The sequence below is a fragment of the Oncorhynchus clarkii genome, chromosome 31 (genome assembly GCF_045791955.1).
Source record: "Oncorhynchus clarkii lewisi isolate Uvic-CL-2024 chromosome 31, UVic_Ocla_1.0, whole genome shotgun sequence".
Lineage (NCBI taxonomy): Eukaryota > Metazoa > Chordata > Actinopteri > Salmoniformes > Salmonidae > Oncorhynchus > Oncorhynchus clarkii.
The window spans coordinates 16,696,777-16,723,337 of record NC_092177.1 but is presented as its reverse complement, the minus strand read 5'-3'; the positions used below and the strand labels follow the sequence as shown (position 1 = coordinate 16,723,337).

The following is a 26,561-nucleotide window of genomic DNA, read 5'->3' as shown; positions in this document are numbered from 1 at the left end:
AACAGTTATGATTAAGCCGAAAACAATTACTCATTATGGAAGATGTACATTTGACTTGTAATCTCTCTTTAACCCTCCCTCCCCCTCTCTTTAACTCTACCTCCTCTCTCTTTAACTCTACCTCCTCTCTATTTAACTCTAACTCCTCTCTATTTAACTCTACCTCCTCTCTATTTAACTCTACCTCCTCTCTATTTAACCCCACCTCCTCTCTATTTAACTCTACCTCCTCTCAATTTAACCCTACCTCTCCCTCTATTTAACTCTACCTCCTCTCTATTTAACCCTACCTCCCCCTCTCTTTAACCCTACCTCCCCCTCTCTTTAACCCTACATCTCCCTCTCTTTAACTCTACCTCCTCTCTATTTAACCCTACCTCCCCCTCTATTTAACCCTACCTCCCCCTCTCTTTAACTCTACATCCTCTCGATTTAACTCTACATCCTCTCTATTTAACCCTACCTCCCCTTCTATTTAACCCTACCTCCTCTCTATTTAACCCTACCTCCCCCACTATTTAACCCTACCTCCCCCTCTATTTAACTCTACCCACCCCTCTATTTAACCCTACATCCTCTCTATTTAACTCTACCTCCCCCTCTATTTAACTCTACCTCCTCTCTATTTAACTCAACCTCTCTATTTAACCCTACCTCACCCTCTCTTTAACCCTACTTCCCCCTCTATTTAACTCTACCTCGTCTCTATTTAACCCTACCTGTCCCTCTATTTAACCTTACCTCTCCCTCTATTTAACTCTACCCCCTCTCTATTTAACCCTACATCCTCTCTATTTAACTCTACCTCCCCCTCTATTTAACTCTACCTCCTCTCTATTTAACTCAACCTCTCTATTTAACCCTACCTCACCCTCTCTTTAACCCTACTTCCCCCTCTATTTAACCCTACCACTCCCTCTATTTAACTCTACCTCCTCTCTCTTTAACCCTACCTCCCCCTCTCTTTAACCCTACCTCCTCTATATTTAACCCTACCTCACCCTCTCTTTAACTCAACCTCCTCTCTATTTAACCCTACCTCACCCTCTCTTTAACTCAACCTCCTCTCTACTTAACCCTCCCTCCCCCTTTATTTAACCCTACCTCCCCCTCTATTTAACCCTACCTCCCCCACTATTTAACCCTACCACTCCCTCTATTTAACTCTACCTCCTCTCTATTTAACCCCACCTCCTCTCCATTTAACTCTACCTCCTCTCTATTTAACCCTACCTCCCCCTCTATTTAACTCTACCTCCCTCTCTATTTAACTCTACCTTGTCTCTATTTAACCCTACCTCTCCCTCTATTTAACCCTACCTCTCCCTCTATTTAACTCTACCTCCTCTCTATTTAACCCTACCTCCTCTCTATTTAACCCTAACTCCCCCTCTCTTTAACCCTACCTCCCCCTCTCTTTAACCCTACAGCTCCCTCTCTTTAACTCTACCTCCTCTCTATTTAACCCTACCTCCCCTTCTATTTAACCCTACCTCCCCCTCTATTTAACCCTACCTCCCCCTCTATTTAACCCTACCTCCCCCACTATTTAACCCTACCTCCCCCTCTATTTAACTATACCCCCCCTATTTAACTCTACCTCTCCCTCTATTTAACCCTAACTCTCCCTCTATTTAACTCTACCTCCTCTCTATTTAACCCTACCTCTCCCTCTTTTTAACTCTACCTCCTCTCTATTTAACCCTACCTCCTCTCTATTTAACTCTACCTCCTCTCTATTTAACACAACTCACCCTCTCTTTAACTCAACCTCCTCTCTATTTAACCCTACCTCACCCTCTCTTTAACTCAACCTCCACTCTATTTAACCCTACCTCCCCCTCTATTTAACCCTACCCCCCCCCCTCTATTTAACCCTACCTCCCCCACTATTTAACCCTACCTCTCCCTCTTTTTAACTCTACCTCCCCCTCTATTTAACTCTACCTCCTCTCTATTTACCCCTACCTCCTCTCTATTTAACCCTACCTCCCCCTCTCTTTAAGCCTACCTCCTCTCTATTTAACCCTACCTCACCCTCTCTTTAACTCTACCTCCTCTCTATTTAACTCTACCTCCTCTCTATTTAACGCTCTCTTTAACTCAACCTCCTCTCTATTTAACCCTACCTCACCCTCTCTTTAACTCAACCTCCGCTCTATTTAACCCTACCTCCCCCTCTATTTAACCCTACCCCCCCCCCCCCTCTATTTAACCCTACCTCCCCCACTATTTAACCCTACCTCCCCCTCTATTTAACTCTACCTCCCCCTCTATTTAACTCTACCTCCTCTCTATTTAACCCTACCTCCCCCTCTCTTTAACCCTACCTCCCCCTCTATTTAACCCTACAGCTCCCTCTCTTTAACTCTACCTCCTCTCTATTTAACCCTACCTCCCCCTCTATTTAACCCTACCTCCCCCTCTCTTTAACTCTACATCCTCTCTAACCCTACCTCCCCTTCTATTTAACCCTACCTCCCCCTCTATTTAACCCTACCTCCCCCTCTATTTAACCCTACCTCCCCCACTATTTAACCCTACCTCCCCCTCTATTTAACTATACCCCCCTATTTAACTCTACCTCTCCCTCTATTTAACCCTAACTCTCCCTCTATTTAACTCTACCTCCTCTCTATTTAACCCTACCTCTCCCTCTTTTTAACTCTACCTCCTCTCTATTTAACCCTACCTCCTCTCTATTTAACTCTACCTCCTCTCTATTTAACCCAACTCACCCTCTCTTTAACTCAACCTCCTCTCTATTTAACCCTACCTCACCCTCTCTTTAACTCAACCTCCTCTCTATTTAACCCTACCTCCCCCTCTATTTAACCCTACCCCCCCCCCCCTCTATTTAACCCTACCTCCCCCACTATTTAACCCTACCTCTCCCTCTATTTACCTCTACCTCCCCCTCTATTTAACTCTACCTCCTCTCTATTTACCCCTACCTCCTCTCTATTTAACTCTACCTCCTCTCTATTTAACCCTACCTCCCCCTCTCTTTAAGCCTACCTCCTCTCTATTTAACCCTACCTCACTCTCTCTTTAACTCAACCTCCGCTCTATTTAACCCTACCTCCCCCTCTATTTAACCCTACCCCCCCCCCCTCTATTTAACCCTACCTCCCCCACTATTTAACCCTACCTCCCCCTCTATTTAACTCTACCTCCTCTCTATTTAACTCAACCTCTCTATTTAACCCTACCTCACCCTCTCTTTAACCCTTCCTCCCCCTCTATTTAACCCTACCTCCCCCTCTATTTAACTCTACCTCCTCTCTATTTAACCCTACCTCCCCCTCTCTTTAACCCTACCTCCCCCTCTATTTAACCCTACAGCTCCCTCTCTTTAACTCTACCTCCTCTCTATTTAACCCTACCTCCCCCACTATTTAACCCTACCTCTCCCTCTATTTAACTCTACCTCCTCTCCATTTAACCCTACCTCTCCCTCTATTTAACTCTACCTCCTCTCTATTTAACCCTACCTCCCCCTCTATTTAACCCTACCTCTCCCTCTATTTAACCCTACCTGTCCCTCTATTTAATTCTACCTCCTCTCTATTTAACCCTACCTCTCCCTCTATTTAACTCTACCTCCTCTCTATTTAACCCTACCTCACCCTCTATTTAACTCTACCTCCTCTCTATATACCCCTACCTCCTCTCTATTTAACTCTACCTCCTCTCTATTTAACCCTACCTCCTCCGCTCTTTAAGCCTACCTCCTCTCTATTTAACCCTACCTCACCCTCTCTTTAACTCTACCTCCTCTCTATTTAACCCTACCTCACCCTCTCTTTAACCCTACCTCACCCTCTCTTTAACTCAACCTCCTCTCTATTTAACCTTACCTCACCCTCTCTTTAACTTAACCTCCTCTCTATTTAACCCTACCTCCCCCTCTATTTAACCCTACCCCCCTCTATTTAACCCTACCTCCCCTACTAATTAACCCTACCTCTCCCTCTATTTAACTCTACCTCCTCTCCATTTAACCCTACCTCTCCCTCTATTTAACTCTACCTCCTCTCTATTTAACCCCACCTCCTCTCTATTTAACTCTACCTCCTCTCTATTTAACCCTACCTCCCCCTCTATTTAACTCTACCTCCCCCTCTATTTAACTCTACCTCCTCTCTATTTAACCCTACCTCACCCTCTCTTGAACTCTACCTCGTCTCCATTTAACCCTACCTCTCCCTCTATTTAACCCTACCTCTCCCTCTATTTAACTTTACCTCCTCTCTATTTAACCCTACCTCCTCTCTATTTAACTCTACCTCCTCTCTATTTAACCCTACCTCCTCTCTATTTAACTCTACCTCCTCTCTATTTAAACCTACCTCCCCTCTATTTAACTCTACATCCCCCTCTATTTAACTCTACCTCCTCTCTATTTAACTCTACCTCTCTGTTTAACCCTACCTCACCCTCTATTTAACCCTACCTCCCCCTCTCTTTAACCCCCCCTCCCCCTCTATTTAACCCTACCTCCCCCTCTATTTAACCCTACCTCTCCCTCTATTTAACTCTACCTCCTCTCTATTTACCCCTACCTCCTCTCTATTTAACTCTACCTCCTCTCTTTTTAACCCTACTTCCCCCTCTATTTAACTCTACCTCCTTTATATTTAACTCTACCTCCTCTCTATTTAACCCTACCTCACCCTCTCTTTAAATCTACCTCCTCTCTATTTAACCCTACCTCCCCCTCTCTTTAACCCAACCTCCTCTCTATTTAACCCTACCTCCCCCTCTATTTAACCCTACCTCACCCTCTATTTAACTCTACCTCCTCTCTTTTTACCTGTACCTCCTCTCTATTTACCTCTACCTCCTCTCTATTTAACCCTACCTCCCCCTCTCTTTAATTAACCCTACCTCCTCTCTATTTAACCCTACCTCACCCTCTCTTTAACTCTACCTCCTCTCTATTTAAGCCTACCTCACCCTCTCTTTAACCCTACCTCACCCTCTCTTTAACTCAACCTCCTCTCTATTTAACCCTACCTCACCCTCTCTTTAACTCTACCTCCTCTCTATTTAACCCTACCCCCCCTCTCTTTAACCCTACCTCCTCTCTATTTAACCCTACCTCCCCCTCTATTTAACCCTACCTCACCCTCTCTTTAACTTAACCTCCTCTCTATTTAACTCTACCTCCCTCTATTTAACCCTACCTCTCCCTCTATTTAACTCTACCTCCTCTCTATTTACCCCTACATCCTCTCTATTTAACCCTACCTACCCTCTCTTTAACACTACATCTCTTTAACCATACCACTCCCTCTTTTTAACCCTACCACCCTTCTCTTCAACCCTACCTCTCTTTAACCCTACCTCTCCCTCTATTTAACCTTACCTCTCCCTCTATTTAACTCTACCTCCTCTCTATTTAACCCTACCTCCTCTCTATTTAACTCTACCTCCTCTCTATTTAACCCTACCTCCCCCTCTCTTTAACCCTACCTCCCCCTCTATTTAACCCTACCTCTCCCTCTATTTAACTCTACCTCCTCTCTATTTAACCCTAGCTCACCCTCTCTTTAACCCTACCTCACCCTCTCTTTAACTCAACCTCCTCTCTATTTAACCCTACCTCACCCTCTCTTTAACTCTACCTCCTCTCTATTTAACCCTACCTACCCTCTCTTTAACCCCCCCCCCCTTTAACACTACATCTCTTTAACCATACCACTCCCTCTTTTTAACCCTACCACCCTTCTCTTCAACCCTACCTCTCTTTAACCCTACCTCTCCCTCTCTTTAACCCAACCTCCCCCTCTCTTTAACCATACCTCTCTTTAACACTACACCTCCCTCTCTTCAACCCTACATCTCCCTCTCTTTAACCCTACCTCCCCCTCTCTTTAACCCTACCTCCCCCTCTATTAAACCCTACCTCTCCCTCTCTTTAACCCAACCTCTCTTTAACACTACATCTCCCTCTCTTCAACCCTACACCCCCCCCCCCTTAACACTACATCTCTTTAACCCTACCTCTTCCTCTCTTTAACACTACATCTCTTTAACCCTACCTCTCCCTCTCTTTAACACTACATCTCTTTAACCCTACCTCTCCCTCTCTTTAACCCTACATCTCTTTAACCCTACCTCCCCTCTCTTTAACACCACATCTCTTTAACCCTACCTCTCCCTCTATTGACCCTACACCTCCCTCTCTTTAACCTGTTGAAACTCTAGGGGCAGTATTTAATTTTTGGATGAAAAACATTCCCGTTTTAAACAAGATATTTTGTCACAAAAAGATGCTTGACTATGCATATAATTGACAGCTTTGGAAAGAAAACACTCTGACGTTTCCAAAACTGCAAAGATATTATCTGTGAGTGCCACAGAACTGATGCTACAGGCGAAACCAAGATGAAACTTCAAACAGGAAGTGAGCAACATTTTTGAGGCGCTGTTTTCCATTGTCTCCTTATATGGCTGTGAATGCGCAAGGAAGGAGCCTACACTTTCTTTCGTTTCCCAAGGTGTTTGCAGCATTGTGACGTATTTGTAGGCATATCATTGGAAGATTGACCATAAGACACCACATTTACCAGGTGTCCGCCTGGTGTCCTGCGTCAAAATTGGTGCGTAATCTCCAGGTGCAAGTATTCTTCCATGTGGATTCAGAGGAGAAAGCTGACTTCCACGAACGATATATAATCGAAGAGATATGTGAAAAACACCTTGAGGATTGATTCTAAACAACGTTTGCCATGTTTTAGTCGATATTATGGAGTTAATTTGGAAAAAAGTTCAGCGTTTTGATGACTGAATTTTTGTTTGTTTTTTGTAGCCAAACGCGATGAACAAAACAGAGCGATTTCTCCTACACAAATAATATTTTTGGAAAAACTGAACATTTGCTATCTAACTGAGAGTCTCCTCATTGAAAACATCTGGAGTTCTTCAAAGGTAAATTATTTTATTTGAATGCTTTTCGTGTTTTTGTGAAAATGTTGCCCGCTGAATGCTACGCTAAATGTTACGCTAGCTATCAAAAATCTGAGATGACAGTGTTGTTAACAAAAGGCTAAGCTTGAGAGCAAGCATATTTATTTCATTTCATTTGCGATTTTCATGAATAGTTAACGTTGCGTTATGGTAATGGACTTGAGGCTATATTTACGATCCCGGATCCGGTATGGCTAGTATCAAGATTAACCATACCTCTCTTTAACACTACATCTCTTTAACCCTACCTCCCCTCTCTTTAACACTACATCTCTTTAACCCTATCTCCCCCTCTCTTTAACCCTACCTCCCCCTCTATTTAACCCAACATCGTACATCTCCCTCTCTTTAACACCACATCTCTTTAACCCTACCTCCCCTGTCTTCCTTTCTCTTCTTACCCACCTCCCTCCCTCACTCTTCTCATTGTCCATCACTCCCCCTTGTTCTCTCCCTCCCTTCACCTCTCCACCTCCTTTCACCTCTTCTCCCATACCTCACCTCTCCTCACCTGTGACTGGGGCCTCTATATCCAGCATGGTCCTCTCTTTCCTCCCCACTCTCCTCCTTTCCTTCCCCCTCTCCCTCCTCACCTGTGACTGGGGCTTCTATATCCAGCATGGTCCTCTCCTGGCACAGGATGGCGGCTCCCTCATTGATGATGCGTAGGGCCACCACCTCCTCCAGACGGCCCTCCTTGGTGAGGTGGGCTTTTAGCAGGTCTACTCTAGGCTTCCCCTCACAGTCAAACACTTCCTTCATGGAGAGCCTGTGGCTCAGGGGGAAGGGGACCGCTAGAGAGAGGAGGAAGGGTAGATAGAGGAAAAAGGGAAAGGGAGAAAGATGGGGGGACAGGATGACAAAAAGTAGAAGGGAGAGAAATGTTTTTACACATTTTGTTACGTTACAGCCTTATTCAAAAAGGTAGTCAATTAATAAAAATGTGTAAAAATGTTCCTCCTCAATCTACACACAATACCTCATAATGACGAAGTGAAACAGAAAATACAGAAATACACAAGTATTCAGACACTTTGCTATGAGACTCGAAATTGAGCTCAGGTGCATCCTATTTCCATTGATCATCCTTGAGATATTTCTACAACTTCATTGGAGTCCACCTGTGGTAAATTCATTTGATTGGACATGATTTGGAAAGGCACTCTTCCTAGAGCTAGCCGCCCAGCCAAACTGATCAATCAGGGAATAAGGGCCTGGGTCAGGGAGGTGACCAAGAACCCGATGGTGACTCTAACGAAGCCCCAGAGTTCCTCTGTGGAGATGGGGAGAACCTTCCAGAAGGACAACCATCTCTGCAGCACTCCACCAATCAGGCCTTTATGGTAGAGTGGCCAGACGGAAGCCACTTCTCAGTAAAAGGCACATGACAGCCTGCTTGGAGTTTGCCAAAAGGCACCTAAAGACTCTCAGACCATGATAAATAGGATGAAACAAAGATTGAACTCTTTGGCCTGAATGCCAAGTGTCAAGTGTTGAGGAAACCAGCCACCGCTCATCACCTGGCCAATACTATCCCTACCGGTGAAGCATGGTGGTGGCAGCATCGTGCTGTGGAGATGTTTTTCGGCAGGAGGGACTGGGGAGACCAGTCAGGATCGAGGGAAAGATGAACAGAGCAAAGTACAGAGAGATCCTTGATGAAAACCTGGTCCAGAGCACAAAGGACCTCAGACTAGGGCGAAGGCTCACCTTCAAACAGGACGACAACCCTAAGCACACAGCCAAGACAATGCAGGAGTGGCTTCAGGACAAGTCTCTGAATGTCCTTGAGTGGCCCAGCCAGAACCCGACGCTCCTCATCCAACCTGACAGAGCTTGAGAGGATCTGCAGAGAAGAATACAGGTGTGCCAAGCTTGAAGCGTTATACCCAAGAATACTCACAGCTGTAATCATTGCCAAAGGTGCTTCAACAAAGTACTGAGTAAAGGGCCTGAATACTTATGTAAATGTGATATTTCCATTTTTTATTTTGAATACATTTGCAAAACTTTCTAAAAACCTGTTTTTGCATTGTCATTATGGGTTATTTTATGTAGATTGCTAAATTTTAGAATAAGGCTGTAACGTAACAAAAAGTGAAGGGGTATGAATACTTTCTGAATGCACTGTACCTACCCACAGTGCCTTCAGGAAGTATTCACACCCCTTGACTTTTTCCACATTTTGTTGTGTAACAGCCTGAATTTAAAATGTATTAAACTTAGATGTTGTGTCACTTACACACAATACCCCATAATGTCAAAGTAGAATTATATTGTTACAAGTTAATTAGAAATCAAAACCTGAAATGTCTTGAGTCAATAAGTATTCAACTTCTTTGCTACGGAAAGCCTAAATAAGTCCAGGAGTAAACATTTGCTTAACAAGTCACATAATAAGTTGCTTGAAATCGCTCTGTGTGCAATAATAGTGTTTAACATGGTTTTTGAATGACTACTACTCTCTGTACCCCACATCTACAATTATCTGCAAGATCCCTATGTCAAGCAGTGAATTTCAAAGACAGATTCAACCACAAAGACCAGGGATGTCTACAATGCCTCACAAAGAAGGGCACCTATTGGTAGATGGGTAAAAATAAAAAGTATACATTGAATATCCATTTGAGCATGGTGAAGTTATTAATTACATTTCACTGCAAAGATACAGGCGTCCTTCCTAACTTAGTTGCTGGAAAGGAAGGAAACCACTCAGGGATTTCACCATGAGGCCAATGGTGACTTTAAAATATTTACAGTTTAATGGGTGTGATAGGAGACAACTGTGGATGGATCAACAACATTGTAGCTACTCAACAATACAAACCTAAATGACATAAAGAAAAAAGGAAGCCTGTACAGAATACCATTTCTCCAAAACATGCATCCTGTTTGCATAGCCGCAGGAAGATGTTCGGGGATTTATTTATTTTGGGGGCTACAGACGGCTATATCGGTCCACTAATACTAGTAAAGGCCCAGTGCACTACTTTGTGCACTGCATACCTACGTACCTACCTACCTATCTACCTACCAGGGTTACTGCTAGCCGGCAACAGCCAAATTTGACTGCAAAAAAAATGAAAAGCCGATAAATAAAACTGTTGCCGGTCAAAATGACCAGGAGAACAAAAATGCCATTGCAAAATAATGATTTTTATTAATTGATGGAAATATGGTCTTTAGGTTCATTTGCATAATTTTGTGGAATTAAATTGGCGCGTGTGTATTTTTGTTCGTCATCATGTATCTTATTTATCCAACACAAATATCACATACGGAGATTTGTCACGATCGTTATAATGAGTGGACCAAGATGCAGTGTGATATGGTTCAATCCTCTTTATTTTGAAGTGAAACTCAAAGAAAACAATAAATGCAAAACAAAACGTGAAGCTGCTATAGTGCTCACAGGCAACTATATATAGTCAAGATCCCAAAAAGCACAATGGGGAAATGGCTGCCTAAATATGATCCCCAACCAGAGACAACGATAAACACCTAGATAACCCACCCTAGCCACGTGACAAGATTATTGACAAAAATTGCTCCGACAGAGAGAGCTGCTGTGCCTCTAGCTCTTAGGAAACTTTGCAGTATTCGTTTTTTTAAGTGTTATTTCTTACATTATTAGCCCAGATTTGTTTTGCCGGGAAGAACTATTGGATATCAGTGGCGGTAACTCACCAGCACTACCAGCATTACGACCAGGAATACGACTTTCCCGAATCGGATCCGTTGTTCGCACCCCCCAGGGCAATTGGACTGACTCCAGAGGCCGATCCAAAACCCCGCCGGTGGAGGAGAGGTACTCAGAGTGGTCTTCTAGTTCGATTTAGGAGGTGCGCACATCTCCCACCGCGTCAGCATATATTACTCGCTTATGTTCAGTCTCTGGATAATAAAGTTGACAAGCTCAGGGCGAGGAATTCTTTCCAGAGAGACATCAGGGATTGTAACATACTCTGTTTCACAGAAACATGGCTCTCTCATGATATACTGTCTGAGTCTGTCCAGCCAGTTGGGTTCTCAGTTCATCGCACAGACAGTAACAAATATCTCTCCGGGAAGAAGAAGGGCGGGGGTGTATGTTTCATGATTAACGACTCATGGTGTGACTGTGAGAACATACAGGAACTCAAGTCCTTTTGTTCACCCGACCTAGAATAACTCACAATCAAATGCCGACCGTATTATCTCCCAAGAGAATTCTCTTCGGTTATAGTCACAGCCGTGTATACCCCCCCTCAAGCCGATACCACGATGGCCCTCAAAGAACTTCACTGGACTTTATGCAAACTGGAAACCACATAACCTGAGGCCGTATTTATTGTAGCTGAGGACTTTAACAAAGCAATTTTGAGGAAAAGGCTGCCGAAGTTCTATCAAAACATTGACTGTAGTACGCGCGCTGCTAAAACACTCGACCATTATTACTCCAACTCCGGGATGCCTACAAGGCCCTCCCCTGCCCTCCTTTCAGCAAATCTGATCATGACACCATTTTGCTCCTCCCTTCCTATAGGCAGAAACTCAAACAGGAAGTACCCGTGCTAAGGACTATTCAACACTGGTCTGACCAATCGGAATCTACGCTTCAAGATTGTTTTGATCACGCGGACTAGGATATGTTCCGGGGGGGGGGGGGGTTCCGAGAATAATATAGACGAATTCCAAGATACGGTGACTGAGTTTATCAGGTGATGGAGATGTTGTATCCATTGTGACTAATAAAACCTACCCTAACCAGAAACCGTAGATAGATGGCAGCATTTGCTCAAAACTGAAAGCGCAAACCATTGCATTAAACCATGGCAAGGTGATTGGAAATATGGTTGAATACAAACAGTGTAGTCATTCCCTCCATAAGGCAATCAAACAGGCAAACCATCAGAATAGAGACAAAGTGGAGTTGCAATTCAACGGCTCAGACATGAGCAGGGTCTACAGACAATCACGGACTACAAAGGGAAAACCAGCCACGTCGCAGACACCGACGTCTTGCTTCCGGACAAGCTTAACACCTTTGAGGATAACACAATGCCACCGACGATTTAAGTGTGTTAACCCTCGCAAGGCTGCCAGCCCAGACGGCATCCATAGCCGCGTCTTCAGAGCATGTGCAGACCAGCTGGCTAGAGTGTTTACGGACATATTCAATCTCTCCCTATTCCAGTCTAAAGTCGTGGCCAAAAGTTTTGAGAATGACACAAATACTAATTTCCACAAAGTTTGTTGCTTCAGTGTCTTTAGATATTTTTTGTCAGATGTTACTATGGAATACTGAAGTATAATTACAAGCATTTCTGTAAAGGAGTGTGTAACTGGCTGCAGGGAAGTCAGGCACAGGAGAGCAGAAATGGGGAGCAAACGGAGCCCTTTATTGAGGCGAACAAAACACGGGACTCAGAAAACTAAACCCACACGGGTTACAATAACCCGGCGCAAACCAGCCTGGAGTACACATACATTTACATATAACAATTCCACACACAGACATGGGGGGAAACAGAAGGTTATATACAAGACGAGTAATGAGGGAATGCAAACCAGGTGTGTCTATCCCTGATGTTTTTCCTGGAGAGAAGTGGTTTATTTGCTGCCCTTCTTGACACCAGGCCATCCTCCAAAAGTCTTCGCTTCCATGCAGATGCACTCACACCTGCCTGCTGCCATTCCTGAGCAAGCTCTGTACTGGTGGTGCCCCGATCCCACAGCTGAATCAACTTTAGGAGAAGGTCCTGGCACTTGCTGAACTTTCAGGCGCCCTGAAGCCTTCTTCACAACAATTGAACCGCTCTCCTTGAAGTTCTTGATGATCCGATAAATGGTTGATTTAGGTGCAATCTTACTGGCAGCAATATCCTTGCCTGTGAAGCTCTTTTTGTGCCAAGCAATGATGACGGCATGTGTTTCCTTGCAGGTAATAATGGTTGACAGAGCAAGAACAATGATTCCAAGCACCACCTTCCTTTTGAAGCTTCCAGTCTGTTATTCAACTCAATCGGCATGAACGAGTGATCTCCAGCCTTGTCCTCATCAACACTCACACCTGTGTTAACGAGAGAATCACTGACATGATGTCAACTGGTCCTTTTGTGGCAGGGCTGAAATGCAGTGGAAATGTTTTTGGGGGATTCAGTTCATTTGCATGGCAAAGAGGGACTTTGCAATTCATTGCAATTCATCTGATCACTCTTCATAACATTGTGAAGTATATGCAAATTGGCATCAATATTAATTAATTAATATTTGTGTCATTCTCAAAAACTTTGGCCACAACTCTACTGTCCCAACATGCTTCAAAATGTCCACTATTGTTCCTGTCCACAAGAAAGCAAAGGTAACTGAACTAAATTACTATCAGTCTATCCCTGATGTTTTTCCTGGAGAGAAGTGATTTATTTGCTGCCCTTCTTGACACCAGGCCATCCTCCAAAAGTCTTCGCTTCCATGCAGATGCACTCACACCTGCCTACTCACTTCTGTCATTGTGAAGTGCTTTGAGAGACTAGTCAAGGATCATATCACCTCTACTTTACCTGACACCCTATTTTCCTGGTGCCAGGAAAATAACATCTCACCCAATGTCAACAAAGCAAAGGAGCAGATTGTGGATTTCAGGAAACAGAAAAGGGAGCATCCCCCAATCCACATCAATGGGACCGCAGTGGAGAAGGTGGAAAGCTTCCTGTTCCTCAGCCTATACATCCCTGACAAACTGAAATGGTCCACCCACACAGACAGTGTGGTGAAGAAGGCGCAACAGTGCCTCTTCAATCTCAGGAGGCTGAAGAAATTTGTCTTGGCACCTAAAACCCTCACAAACCTTTACAGATGCACAATTGAGAGCATCCTGTCGGGCTTTATCACCACCTGGTACAGCATCTGCATCGCCTGCAACTGCAAGGCTCTCCAGAGGGTGGTGCGATTTTCCCAACGCATCACCGGGGGCAAACTACCTGCCCTTCAGGACACCTACAGCATCCAATGTCAGTGGAAGGCCAAAAAAATCATCAAGGACAACAACCACCCGAGCCACTGCCTGTTCACCCCGCTATCATCCAGAAGGCGAGGTCAGTACAGGTGCATCAAAGCTGGGACTGAGCCTGAAAAACAGCGTCTATTCTCAAGGCCATCAGATTGTTAAATATTGTTAAATAATCATCACTAGCACACTATAAACATAGACCTGGAATAACTGGCCACTTTAATAATGTAACACTAGTCACTTTAATAATGTTTACATATTTTGCATTACTCATCTCATATGTAAACTACTGGTCAAATTTTTTAGAACACCTACTCATTCAAGGTTTTTCTTTATTTTTTACTATTTTCTACGTTGTAGAACAATAGTGAAGACATCAATACTATGAAATAACACATGAAATCATGTAGTAACCAAAAAAGTGTTAAACAAATCAAAATATATTTGAGATTTGAGATTCTTCAAATAGCCACCCTTTTCCTTGATGACAGCTTTGCACACTCTTGGCATTCTCTCAACCAGCTTCATGAGGTAGTCACTTGGAATGCATTTCAATTAAAAGGATTGCCTTCTTAAAAGTTAATTTGTGGAATTTCTTTCCTTCTTAATGCGTTTGAGACAATAATTTGTGTTGTGACAAGATATGTAGGGTATACAGAAAATAGCCCTATTTGGTAAAATACCAAGTCCATATTATAGCAAGAACAGCTCAAATAAGCAAAGAGAAACGACAGTCCATCATTACTTTAAGACATGAAGGTCAGTCAATGCGGAACATTTTAAAGACTTTGAAAGTTTCTTCAAGTGCAGTCGCAAAAACCATCAAACGCTATGATGAAACTGTCTCTCATGAGGACCGCCACAGGAATGGAAGACCCAGAGTTACCTCTGCTGCAGAGGATATGTTCATTAGAGTTACCAGCCTCAGAAATTGCAGCCCAAATAAATGCTTCACAGAATTCAAGTAACAGACACATCTCAACATCAACTGTTCAGAGGAGACTGTGTGAAACAGGCCTTCATGGTCGAATTTCTGCAAAGAAACCACTACTACAGGACACCAATAAGAAGAAGAGACTTGCTTGGGCAAAGAAACACGAGCAATAGACATTAGACCAATGGAAATGTGTCCTTTGATCTGGAGTCCAAACTGGATATTTTTGGTTCCGGGGTGTGGGTGAACGAATGTGTATTTCCCACCATGAAGCATGGAGGAGGAGGTGTTATGGTGTGGGGGTGCTTTGCTGGTGACACTGTCTGTGAATTATTTAGAATTCAAGGCACACTTAACCAGCATGGCTACCACAGCATTCTGCAAAGATACGGTTTGGTTTGAGCTTAGTGGGACTATCATTTGTGGTGTTTATACTGTATTTTATCCTATTCTACTGTATCTGACATTGCTCGCCTGTCACGTCTTGACCTTAGTTCCTTTTTTATGTCTCTATTTTAGTTTGGTCAGGGCGTGAGTTGGGGTGGGCATTCTATGTTTGTTCTGTGTGTTATAGTTCTATGTGTTTGGCCTGGTATGGTTCCCAATCACAGGCAGCTGTCAATCGTTGTCTCTGATTGAGAACCATACTTAGGTAGCCTGTTCCCACCTAGTGTTTGTGGGTAGTTGTTTTCTGTTTTGTGTGTCTTCACTTTACAGAACTGTTTCGTTTCGTTCACTCTCTCTCTCTTTGTTGTTTTTTGGTTATTGCAGTGTTCAGTTTATTTATTAAAATGAACATGGACACTTACCACGCTGCGTTTTGGTCCGATCCTTCCTATTCCTCATCTGAGGAGGACAACGATCGTTACATCGCCCAAATATTTATATATTCCATTCCTTACTTTAGATTTGTGTGTCTTGTTGTGAAATGTATAGATATTACTGTTAGATATTACTGCACTGTTAAGAGCTAAAAACACAGAATTTTGCTACACCCACAATATCATCTAATAAACACGTACATGTGACAAATCACATTTGATTTTGAGCTGGATTTCTCCTAAAGATCCTCAGCTGGTTGCTGCTGGAATAAACATGTGCTTTAATAGGCCCGTAATTTACGCAACAATTCTAAATTAAATCACGTGTTAAAAACAGTTTTGATGCACGATTAAAAATAGCTATTTTTATTTCTCAACTGGTAATTGAAGCGTTCCACCCATTCACGTGCAGCTAACAGGCTATCAGCGCGTCAACCACCATAATGTGAGCTAAAGGCAGCATGCATTTTGATACTTGAATGATTTATTTCATATTATCAGGCATGTCTTACCTTGTTTCAAAGTGGCCTATAGAAAAAATCCGACCATGGTAATGTCGAGGCAATTATTTTGTAAAGAATTTGTGTGAGTTTCAAGTTTGGGGAAAACATTTCCTCTGCCATTTCTACCGGCCAGATAGGATTTTCATATGCACATTTTTGTGGAACAGTTTCAGTTTCAATAACAACATTCTTGTTACTCAAAATCATTGTAACGTGGTTGATTATAAAATCTGACTTAACATGATAAAAATGTAAAAGTCAAAAGTCCACTAATGTGAGATCACCAGCCTCTGCCTTATGGACACGTAGATACACCATGATCCATTGGAGGCTAAAGATATGAGTGCATGGAACCCATAGCCTATAGGCCAATGCAGTAGTAGGCCTATAACTATTGCTCTTTCACAATGAGGATTGGTGATAATCGAGGGGGGGATTGTTGGAAAGATTTTTCTTACTGTGAGGAACTGTAATTTTAATATATTATCATTCGCAATGGATGTAAAAAATATTTTAAAATCCTCCAATTCCGCGTATGAGGCATGAGACAGATGAGCCATTCTTGAGAGACTTGCCTATATCTTCACCACATACCCCTTCCCTTCTTCTTGTCTCGACATTTTAAATTATACTCAAGACGTTATCTTCACACATATTTTAGATGCTTTTCACTGACAGCCGCAACTGCCCAAATTACGGGTTTCCCAAATGTATTTCTTTATTTGACCTTTATTTACCAAGGCAGGTCAGTTAAGAACCAATTCTTATTTTCAATGACGGCCTAGGAAAAGTGGGTTAACTGCCTTGTTCTGGGGCAGAACGACCGATATAGGCTTACACGCTTGTGACAATCAAGTTATATATAATTTTTTAAAAGCTAATGATCCTTGATTTCTCAGTGGCTAAATCATGGCTTCTTTTGAAGTATTTTAAATTATTTTATTTATTTATGTATAGATAGGGGTAATTATATAATTTATTTCCATTTACAATGGGACCCTGCTATGTCATGTATCTCCTGTTCTATTGGTGTACAGCAGCCTTATAGTCCTCCATAACTGGCTACGGGACTATTACAGCTCTGTGGGTGTAACATTTATTGACAATTTTGATACCTTCTGGAAACAAAGCTTGTTTTATAAGGAGGATGGGATCCGCCCAAATCATTTGGGTTCCTGGACCCTTTCACGGCATTATAAGGCTGTGTTGAGACAATGACTTATCAATGACCCAAGCCCAGCTCAGACAATCCCTACCGTTGTGTCTCTGAGTTGTCATAATGCTTCAGCAAATATACATTATACCAGGGGTGCTGGCAGACACAATGTAAGTAACCTAATTCATGTCTCTCTTACTACCCTGAATGCCTCAGCTGATCCCACAGCTATTGTATGCAGTAATCATGTGCCTATGAACCAGAGTGATACTGTTAGCACTGAGGCAGTGTGGCCTAGTAGGAAGACCACTGTGTGCAATCAAGCATTCCAGAAAAAAGTGCTCAAAATAGCCCACGTTAACATATGTAGCTTAAGAAACAAGGTTTATGAAAACAATAATTTACTAGTAACAGATGACATTCATATTCTGACAATCTCTGAAACTCACTTAGATAATACCTCTGATACAGTGGTAGCAATACATGCTTATAACATCTACCGAAAATACAGAAATGTCAAAGATGGAGGTGTGGCTGTTTTTATTCAAAACCACATTCCTGTAAAGCTTAGAGAGGATCTCATGTTAAATACTGTTGAAGTAATATGGCTACAGGTCATCTGCCTCACCTAAAGCCCATTCTGGTGGGAAGCTGCTATAGACCACCAAGTGCTAACAGTCAGTATCTGGATAATATGTATGAAAAATTTGACAATGTATGTGATATCAACAGATAAGTATATTTTCTGGGTGATTTAAATATTGACTGGCTTTCATCAGGCTGCTCACTTAAGAGTAAGCTTCAAACTGTAACCAGTGTCTGCAATCTGGTTCAGGTTATCAGTCAACCTACCAGGGTAGTTACAAACAGCACAGGACTTAAATAGGATGTAGTGATCACAATATAGTAGCCATATCTAGGAAAAACAAAGTTCCAAAGTCTGGGCCTATTATGGTGTATAAGAGGTCATACAATAAGTTTTGTAGAGATTCCTATGTTGTTTATGAAAATAATATTTGTTGGTCCGTGGTGTGTAATGAAGAGCAACCAGACGCTGCACTTGACACATTTATGAAATTGCTTATTCCAGTTACTAATAAGCATGCACACATTAAGAACATTACTGTTAAAACGTACTTTTTTCAATCTTTACTAATGACATGCCACTGGCTTTGTATGTGGATGACTCAACACTATTCACGTCAGTTACTACAGAGACTGAAATGAATGCAACACTTTGTATGTGGAAGACTCAACACTATTCACGTCAGTTACTACAGAGACTGAAATGAATGCAACACTTTGTATGTGGAAGACTCAACACTATTCATGTCAGTTACTACAGAGACTGAAATGAATGCAACACTTTGTATGTGGATGACTCAACACTATTCACGTCAGTTACTACAGAGACTGAAATGAATGCAACACTTTGTATGTGGAAGACTCAACACTATTCACGTCAGTTACTACAGAGACTGAAATGAATGCAACACTTTGTATGTGGAAGACTCAACACTATTCACGTCAGTTACTACAGAGACTGAAATGAATGCAACACTTTGTATGTGGATGACTCAACACTATTCACGTCAGTTACTACAGCGACTGAAATGAATGCAACACTTTGTATGTGGATGACTCAACACTATTCACGTCAGTTACTACAGAGACTAAAAATGAATGCAACACTTTGTATGTGGATGACTCAACACTATTCACGTCAGTTACTACAGAGACTGAAATGAATGCAACACTTAGCAAAGAGCTGCACTTAGTTTCAGAGTGGGTGCCAAGGAATCAGTTAGTCCTAAATATTTCTAAAACTAAAATCATAGTATTTGGGACAAATCATTCACTAAAACCTCAAATAAATCTTGTAATGAATAATGTGGATATTGAGCAAGTTGAGGTGACTAAACTGCTTGGAGTAACCCTGGATTGTAAACTGTCGTGGTCAAAACATATTGATACATCAGTAACTAAAATCCTCCTACAGGCCCTCGTTTTGTAGCATCTGGACTACAGTTCAGTCATGTGGTCAGGTGGCAAAAAGAGGGACTTAGGAAAACTAAAGTCTGCACAGAACAGGGCAGCACGGCTGGCCCTTGGATGTACACAAGCAAACATTAATATTATGGATGTCAGTCTCTCCTGGCTCAAAGTGGAGGAGAGATCGACTTCATCGCTACTTGTATTTGTGACATTTTTGATTTATTTATTTTATTTCACCTTTATTTAACCAGGTAGGCTAGTTGAGAACACCTTTATTTAACCAGGTAGGCTAGTTGAGAACACCTTTATTTAACCAGGTAGGCTAGTTGAGAACACCTTTATTTAACCAGGTAGGCTAGTTGAGAACACCTTTATTTAACCAGGTAGGCTAGTTGAGAACACCTTTATTTAACCAGGTAGGCTAGTTGAGAACACCTTTATTTAACCAGGTAGGCTAGTTGAGAACACCTTTATTTAACCAGGTAGGCTAGTTGAGAACACCTTTATTTAACCAGGTAGGCTAGTTGAGAACACCTTTATTTAACCAGGTAGGCTAGTTGAGAACACCTTTATTTAACCAGGTAGGCTAGTTGAGAACACCTTTATTTAACCAGGTAGGCTAGTTGAGAACACCTTTATTTAACCAGGTAGGCTAGTTGAGAACACCTTTATTTAACCAGGTAGGCTAGTTGAGAACACCTTTATTTAACCAGGTAGACTAGTTGAGAACACCTTTATTTAACCAGGTAGGCTAGTTGAGAACACCTTTATTTAACCAGGTAGGCTAGTTGAGAACACCTTTATTTAACCAGGTAGGCTAGTTGAGAACACCTTTATTTAACCAGGTAGACTAGTTGAGAACACCTTTATTTAACCAGGTAGGCTAGTTGAGAACACCTTTATTTAACCAGGTAGACTAGTTGAGAACACCTTTATTTAACCAGGTAGGCTAGTTGAGAACACCTTTATTTAACCAGGTAGGCTAGTTGAGAACACCTTTATTTAACCAGGTAGGCTAGTTGAGAACACCTTTATTTAACCAGGTAGGCTAGTTGAGAACACCTTTATTTAACCAGGTAGGCTAGTTGAGAACACCTTTATTTAACCAGGTAGGCTAGTTGAGAACACCTTTATTTACCAGGTAGGCTAGTTGAGAACACCTTTATTTAACCAGGTAGGCTAGTTGAGAACACCTTTATTTACCAGGTAGGCTAGTTGAGAACACCTTTATTTAACCAGGTAGGCTAGTTGAGAACACCTTTATTTAACCAGGTAGGCTAGTTGAGAACACCTTTATTTAACCAGGTAGGCTAGTTGAGAACACCTTTATTTACCAGGTAGGCTAGTTGAGAACAAGCTTTATTTGACCAGGTAGGCTAGTTGAGAACACCTTTATTTAACCAGGTAGGCTAGTTGAGAACACCTTAATTTAACCAGGTAGGCTAGTTGAGAACACCTTTATTTAACCAGGTAGGCTAGTTGAGAACACCTTTATTTAACCAGGTAGGCTAGTTGAGAACACCTTTATTTACCAGGTAGGCTAGTTGAGAACACCTTTATTTAACCAGGTAGGCTAGTTGAGAACACCTTTATTTAACCAGGTAGGCTAGTTGAGAACACCTTTATTTAACCAGGTAGGCTAGTTGAGAACACCTTTATTTACCAGGTAGGCTAGTTGAGAACACCTTTATTTGACCAGGTAGGCTAGTTGAGAACACCTTTATTTAACCAGGTAGGCTAGTTGAGAACACCTTTATTTAACCAGGTAGGCTAGTTGAGAACACCTTTATTTAACCAGGTAGGCTAGTTGAGAACACCTTTATTTAACCAGGTAGGCTAGTTGAGAACACCTTTATTTAACCAGGTAGGCTAGTTGAGAACACCTTTATTTAACCAGGTAGACTAGTTGAGAACACCTTTATTTAACCAGGTAGGCTAGTTGAGAACACCTTTATTTACCAGGTAGGCTAGTTGAGAACACCTTTATTTGACCAGGTAGGCTAGTTGAGAACACCTTTATTTAACCAGGTAGGCTAGTTGAGAACACCTTTATTTAACCAGGTAGGCTAGTTGAGAACACCTTTATTTACCAGGTAGGCTAGTTGAGAACACCTTTATTTAACCAGGTAGGCTAGTTGAGAACACCTTTATTTAACCAGGTAGGCTAGTTGAGAACACCTTTATTTACCAGGTAGGCTAGTTGAGAACACCTTTATTTAACCAGGTAGGCTAGTTGAGAACACCTTTATTTAACCAGGTAGGCTAGTTGAGAACACCTTTATTTAACCAGGTAGGCTAGTTGAGAACACCTTTATTTACCAGGTAGGCTAGTTGAGAACACCTTTATTTGACCAGGTAGGCTAGTTGAGAACACCTTTATTTGACCAGGTAGGCTAGTTGAGAACACCTTTATTTACCAGGTAGGCTAGTTGAGAACACCTTTATTTACCAGGTAGGCTAGTTGAGAACACCTTTATTTAACCAGGTAGGCTAGTTGAGAACACCTTTATTTACCAGGTAGGCTAGTTGAGAACACCTTTATTTAACCAGGTAGGCTAGTTGAGAACACCTTTATTTAACCAGGTAGGCTAGTTGAGAACACCTTTATTTACCAGGTAGGCTAGTTGAGAACACCTTTATTTAACCAGGTAGGCTAGTTGAGAACACCTTTATTTAACCAGGTAGGCTAGTTGAGAACACCTTTATTTACCAGGTAGGCTAGTTGAGAACACCTTTATTTAACCAGGTAGGCTAGTTGAGAACACCTTTATTTAACCAGGTAGGCTAGTTGAGAACACCTTTATTTAACCAGGTAGGCTAGTTGAGAACACCTTTATTTACCAGGTAGGCTAGTTGAGAACACCTTTATTTGACCAGGTAGGCTAGTTGAGAACACCTTTATTTGACCAGGTAGGCTAGTTGAGAACACCTTTATTTAACCAGGTAGGCTAGTTGAGAACACCTTTATTTACCAGGTAGGCTAGTTGAGAACACCTTTATTTACCAGGTAGGCTAGTTGAGAACACCTTTATTTAACCAGGTAGGCTAGTTGAGAACACCTTTATTTAACCAGGTAGGCTAGTTGAGAACACCTTTATTTACCAGGTAGGCTAGTTGAGAACACCTTTATTTAACCAGGTAGGCTAGTTGAGAACACCTTTATTTAACCAGGTAGGCTAGTTGAGAACGCCTTTATTTAACCAGGTAGGCTAGTTGAGAACACCTTTATTTAACCAGGTAGGCTAGTTGAGAACACCTTTATTTAACCAGGTAGACTAGTTGAGAACACCTTTATTTAACCAGGTAGGCTAGTTGAGAACACCTTTATTTAACCAGGTAGGCTAGTTGAGAACACCTTTATTTAACCAGGTAGACTAGTTGAGAACACCTTTATTTAACCAGGTAGGCTAGTTGAGAACACCTTTATTTAACCAGGTAGACTAGTTGAGAACACCTTTATTTAACCAGGTAGGCTAGTTGAGAACACCTTTATTTAACCAGGTAGGCTAGTTGAGAACACCTTTATTTAACCAGGTAGACTAGTTGAGAACACCTTTATTTAACCAGGTAGGCTAGTTGAGAACACCTTTATTTAACCAGGTAGGCTAGTTGAGAACACCTTTATTTAACCAGGTAGGCTAGTTGAGAACACCTTTATTTAACCAGGTAGACTAGTTGAGAACACCTTTATTTAACCAGGTAGGCTAGTTGAGAACACCTTTATTTAACCAGGTAGGCTAGTTGAGAACACCTTTATTTAACCAGGTAGGCTAGTTGAGAACACCTTTATTTAACCAGGTAGGCTAGTTGAGAACACCTTTATTTAACCAGGTAGGCTAGTTGAGAACACCTTTATTTAACCAGGTAGGCTAGTTGAGAACACCTTTATTTAACCAGGTAGGCTAGTTGAGAACAAGTTCTCATTTGCAACTGCGACCTGGCCAAGATAAAGCAAAGCAGTTCGACACATATAACAATACAGAGTTATACATGGAATAAACAAGTGTACAGTCGATAATACAATAGAAAAAAAGAAAGCCTATATACAGTGTGTGCAAATGGCGTGAGGATGTAGGCAATAAATAGGCCATAGTAGTGAAGTAATTACAATTTAGCAGATTAACACTGGAGTGATAGATGAGCAGATGATGATGTGCAAGTAGAAATACTGGTGTGCAAAAGAGCAGAAAGTAAATAAAAACAATATGGGGATGAGGTAGGTAGAATGGGTGGGCTATTTACAGATGGGCTGTGTACAGCTGCAGCGATCGGTTAGCTGCTCCGATAGCAGATGTTTAAAGTTAGTGAGGGAAATATAAGTCTCGTTGTTGAATGCACCGAGCTTTCTGTTTGACGTACTGGCACACAGCCCGGAAACCCATGTATACCCCACAACACATGCCACTAGAGGTCTCTTCACGGTCCCCAAGTCCAGAACAGACTATGGGAGGTACACAGTACTACATAGAGCCATGACTAAATGGAACTCTATTCCACATCAAGTAACTGATGCAAACAGTCAAATTTGATTAAAAAAACAGATCAAAATACACCTTATGGAACAGCAGGGACTGTAAAGCAACACAAACATAGGCACAGACACATGCATACACACACACACACACACACGATAACATACGCACTATACACATGTACACATAGATTTTGTGTTGTAGATACAGTATGTGGTAGTAGAGTAGGGGCCTGAGGGCACACACTTAGTGTGTTGTGAAATCTGTTGTGAATGTATTGTACATTTTAAAAAATTGTATAACTGCCTTAATTTTGCTGGACTCCAGGAAGAGAATTGGGGATCATAATAAATACAAATATCAACTTTTTGTTGTTGTCGAGAAGCCAAAGGCAAAATCCTAGTCATATTAGAAACCCATACTAGTTGTTGCATCCTCTCTTTCTTAATGTTTAACATATGGAACCGCTATCAGGTGTACTGTTAAGAATGGTGTTTTCCAGAGAATAAAATGTTAACGTCTATCTATCTATCTATCTATCTAATCTATCTATCTATCTGTCTACCTCCACCCATCCCTTCACACAGTAACAGGCTGAGGTAATAAACAACATCACAGCACATACAGGAACACTCTCTCCTCTCCCCTCCTCTCTACTTCTCTCATCTCATCTCCCCTCCAATCCTATCCCATCCCCTCTTCTACTCATCTCGTCTCTTCTCTCCTCTCCCCTTCTCTCATCTCAACTCCCCTCCTCTCCCCTCCTCTCCTCTACCCATTTTGCCTCTCCCCTCCTCCCCTCTAATCTTGTCTCCTCCTCTCATTTCCTCTCCTCTCCCCTCCTCTTTTCTCCTCTCCTCTCCTCTAATCTCGTCTCCTCTCTTTTCCTCTCCCCTCCTATCCTATCCCATCCCCTTGTCTCCTCTCCTCTCCCCTCTTCTCCTCTCCCCTCTTTGCCTCTCCCCTCCTTTCCTCTCCTCTCCTCTCTTCTCCTCTACGCTCCTCTAATCTCATCTCCTCCTCTCTTTTCCACTCCCCTCCTATGCCCTCCCCTCCTCTCCTCTCCCCTCCCCTCCTCTCCTACCCCCTCCCCTACTCTTCACTCCTCTCCCCTCCTCTCTTCTCCTCTCGTCTCCCCTCCTCTCCTCTCCCATCCTCCTCTAATCTCATCTCTCTTTTCCTATCCACTCCCCTCGTCTCCTCTCTATCTACCTGTCTACCTCCAACCATCTCTCCACACAGTACCAGGCTGAGGTAATAAACAACATCACAGCAGCTACAGGAACAATACCCTCCTCTCCCCTCCTCCCCTCCTCTCCACCCCTCTCATCTCATCTCCCCTAATCTACCCTCCTCTCTTCTCCTCTCCACTCCTCTCGTCTCTTTTCCATCCTTTTCCTTTCCCCTCTTTTCTGCTTCACGCCTGCTCTCCCCACCTCTCATCTCTTCTCCACTCCCCTCCTCTCCTCTCCCCTCCCTCCCTCCCCTCCCCTCCTCCCTCCTCTCCACTCCACTCCACTCCCCTCCTCTCCTCTAATCTCATCTTCTCTCTTCTCCACTCATCTCGTCTCCTCTCTTTTCCCCGCTTTTCCTATCCCCTCCACTCCCCTCTAATCAGCTCTTCTCATCTCCTTTCTTCTCCTCTCCGTTCCCCACTTCTCCCCTCATCTCCTCTCCTCCCGCCTCTCATCTCCCCTCCTCTCCTCTCCTCTCTTTCCTCTCCCCACTTCTCCCCTCATCTCCTCTCCTCCCGCCTCTCCTCTCATCTCCCCTCCTCTCCTCTAATCTCATCTCCTCTTCTCCTCTCCATCCCTCTATTCTGCTCTCTTCTCCTCTCTTTTCCTGTCCCCTCCTCCCCCTCCTCTCAACTACCCTCTCATCTCCTCTCCTCTAATCTCACCTCCTCTCTTCATCTCTTTCCCATCCTTTTCCTCTTCCCTCTTTTCTGCTTCACGCCTCCTCTCCCCACCTCTCATCTCCTCTCTTCTCAACTCCACTCCTCTCCTCATCTCTTCTCTTCACTTCTCCTCTTCTCTTCTCTCCTCTCCCCTCCACTCCCCTCCTCCCTCCTCTCCACTCCTCTCCTCTAATCTCATCTCCTCTCCACTCATCTCGTCTCCTCTCTTTTCCTCTCTTTTCCTATCCCCTCCACTCCCCTCCTCTAATCAGCTCTTCTCATCTCCTTTCCTCTCCTCTCCTCTCCTCATCTCTTCTCTTCACTTCTCCTCTTCTCTTCTCTCCTCTCCCCTCCACTCCCCTCCTCCCTCCTCTCCACTCCTCTCCTCTAATCTCATCTCCTCTCCTCTCTTTTCCTCGATTTTCCTATCCCCTCCACTCCCCTCCTCTAATCAGCTCTTCTCCTCTCCTTTCCTCTCCTCTCCTCTCTTCTCCTATCCGCTCCCTTCTTCTCCTCTTCATTCCTCTCGTCTCCCAACGTCTCCTCCCTTCTGATCTCATATCCTCTCTTTCCCCTCCCCTCCTCTCACCTCCCCTCCTCTCCTCTCTTCTGATCTCATATCCTCTCTTTCCCCTCCCCTCCTCTCCTCTCTTTCATCTCCCCTCATCTACCCTCCCCCCGCCTCTCCTCTCATCTCTCCTCCTCTCCTCTAATCTCATCTCCTCTTCTCCTCTCTTTTCCTGTCCCCTCCTCCCCCTCCTCTCAACTACACTCCCCTCCTCTCCTCTCCTCTAATCTCATCTCTCTTTTCCTATCC

At 42.9% G+C, this 26,561-nt stretch overlaps 1 protein-coding gene across 2 annotated transcripts in view; it reads right to left on the bottom strand.

Annotated features, from left to right (window-relative positions):
- Positions 1-26,561, bottom strand: part of LOC139390560 (protein phosphatase 3 catalytic subunit alpha-like) — a 68,913-nt gene that overhangs the window by 33,904 nt on the left and 8,448 nt on the right. Inside the window, exon 2 of one of the 2 annotated variants that reach the window (XM_071137762.1) lies at positions 7,569-7,769. In XM_071137762.1, the coding sequence (XP_070993863.1) occupies positions 7,569-7,769 (201 nt within the window). Of the gene's footprint in view, positions 1-7,486; positions 7,516-7,568; positions 7,770-26,561 lie in introns of those variants that run through there. The other variant, XM_071137763.1, reaches the window with a different exon arrangement.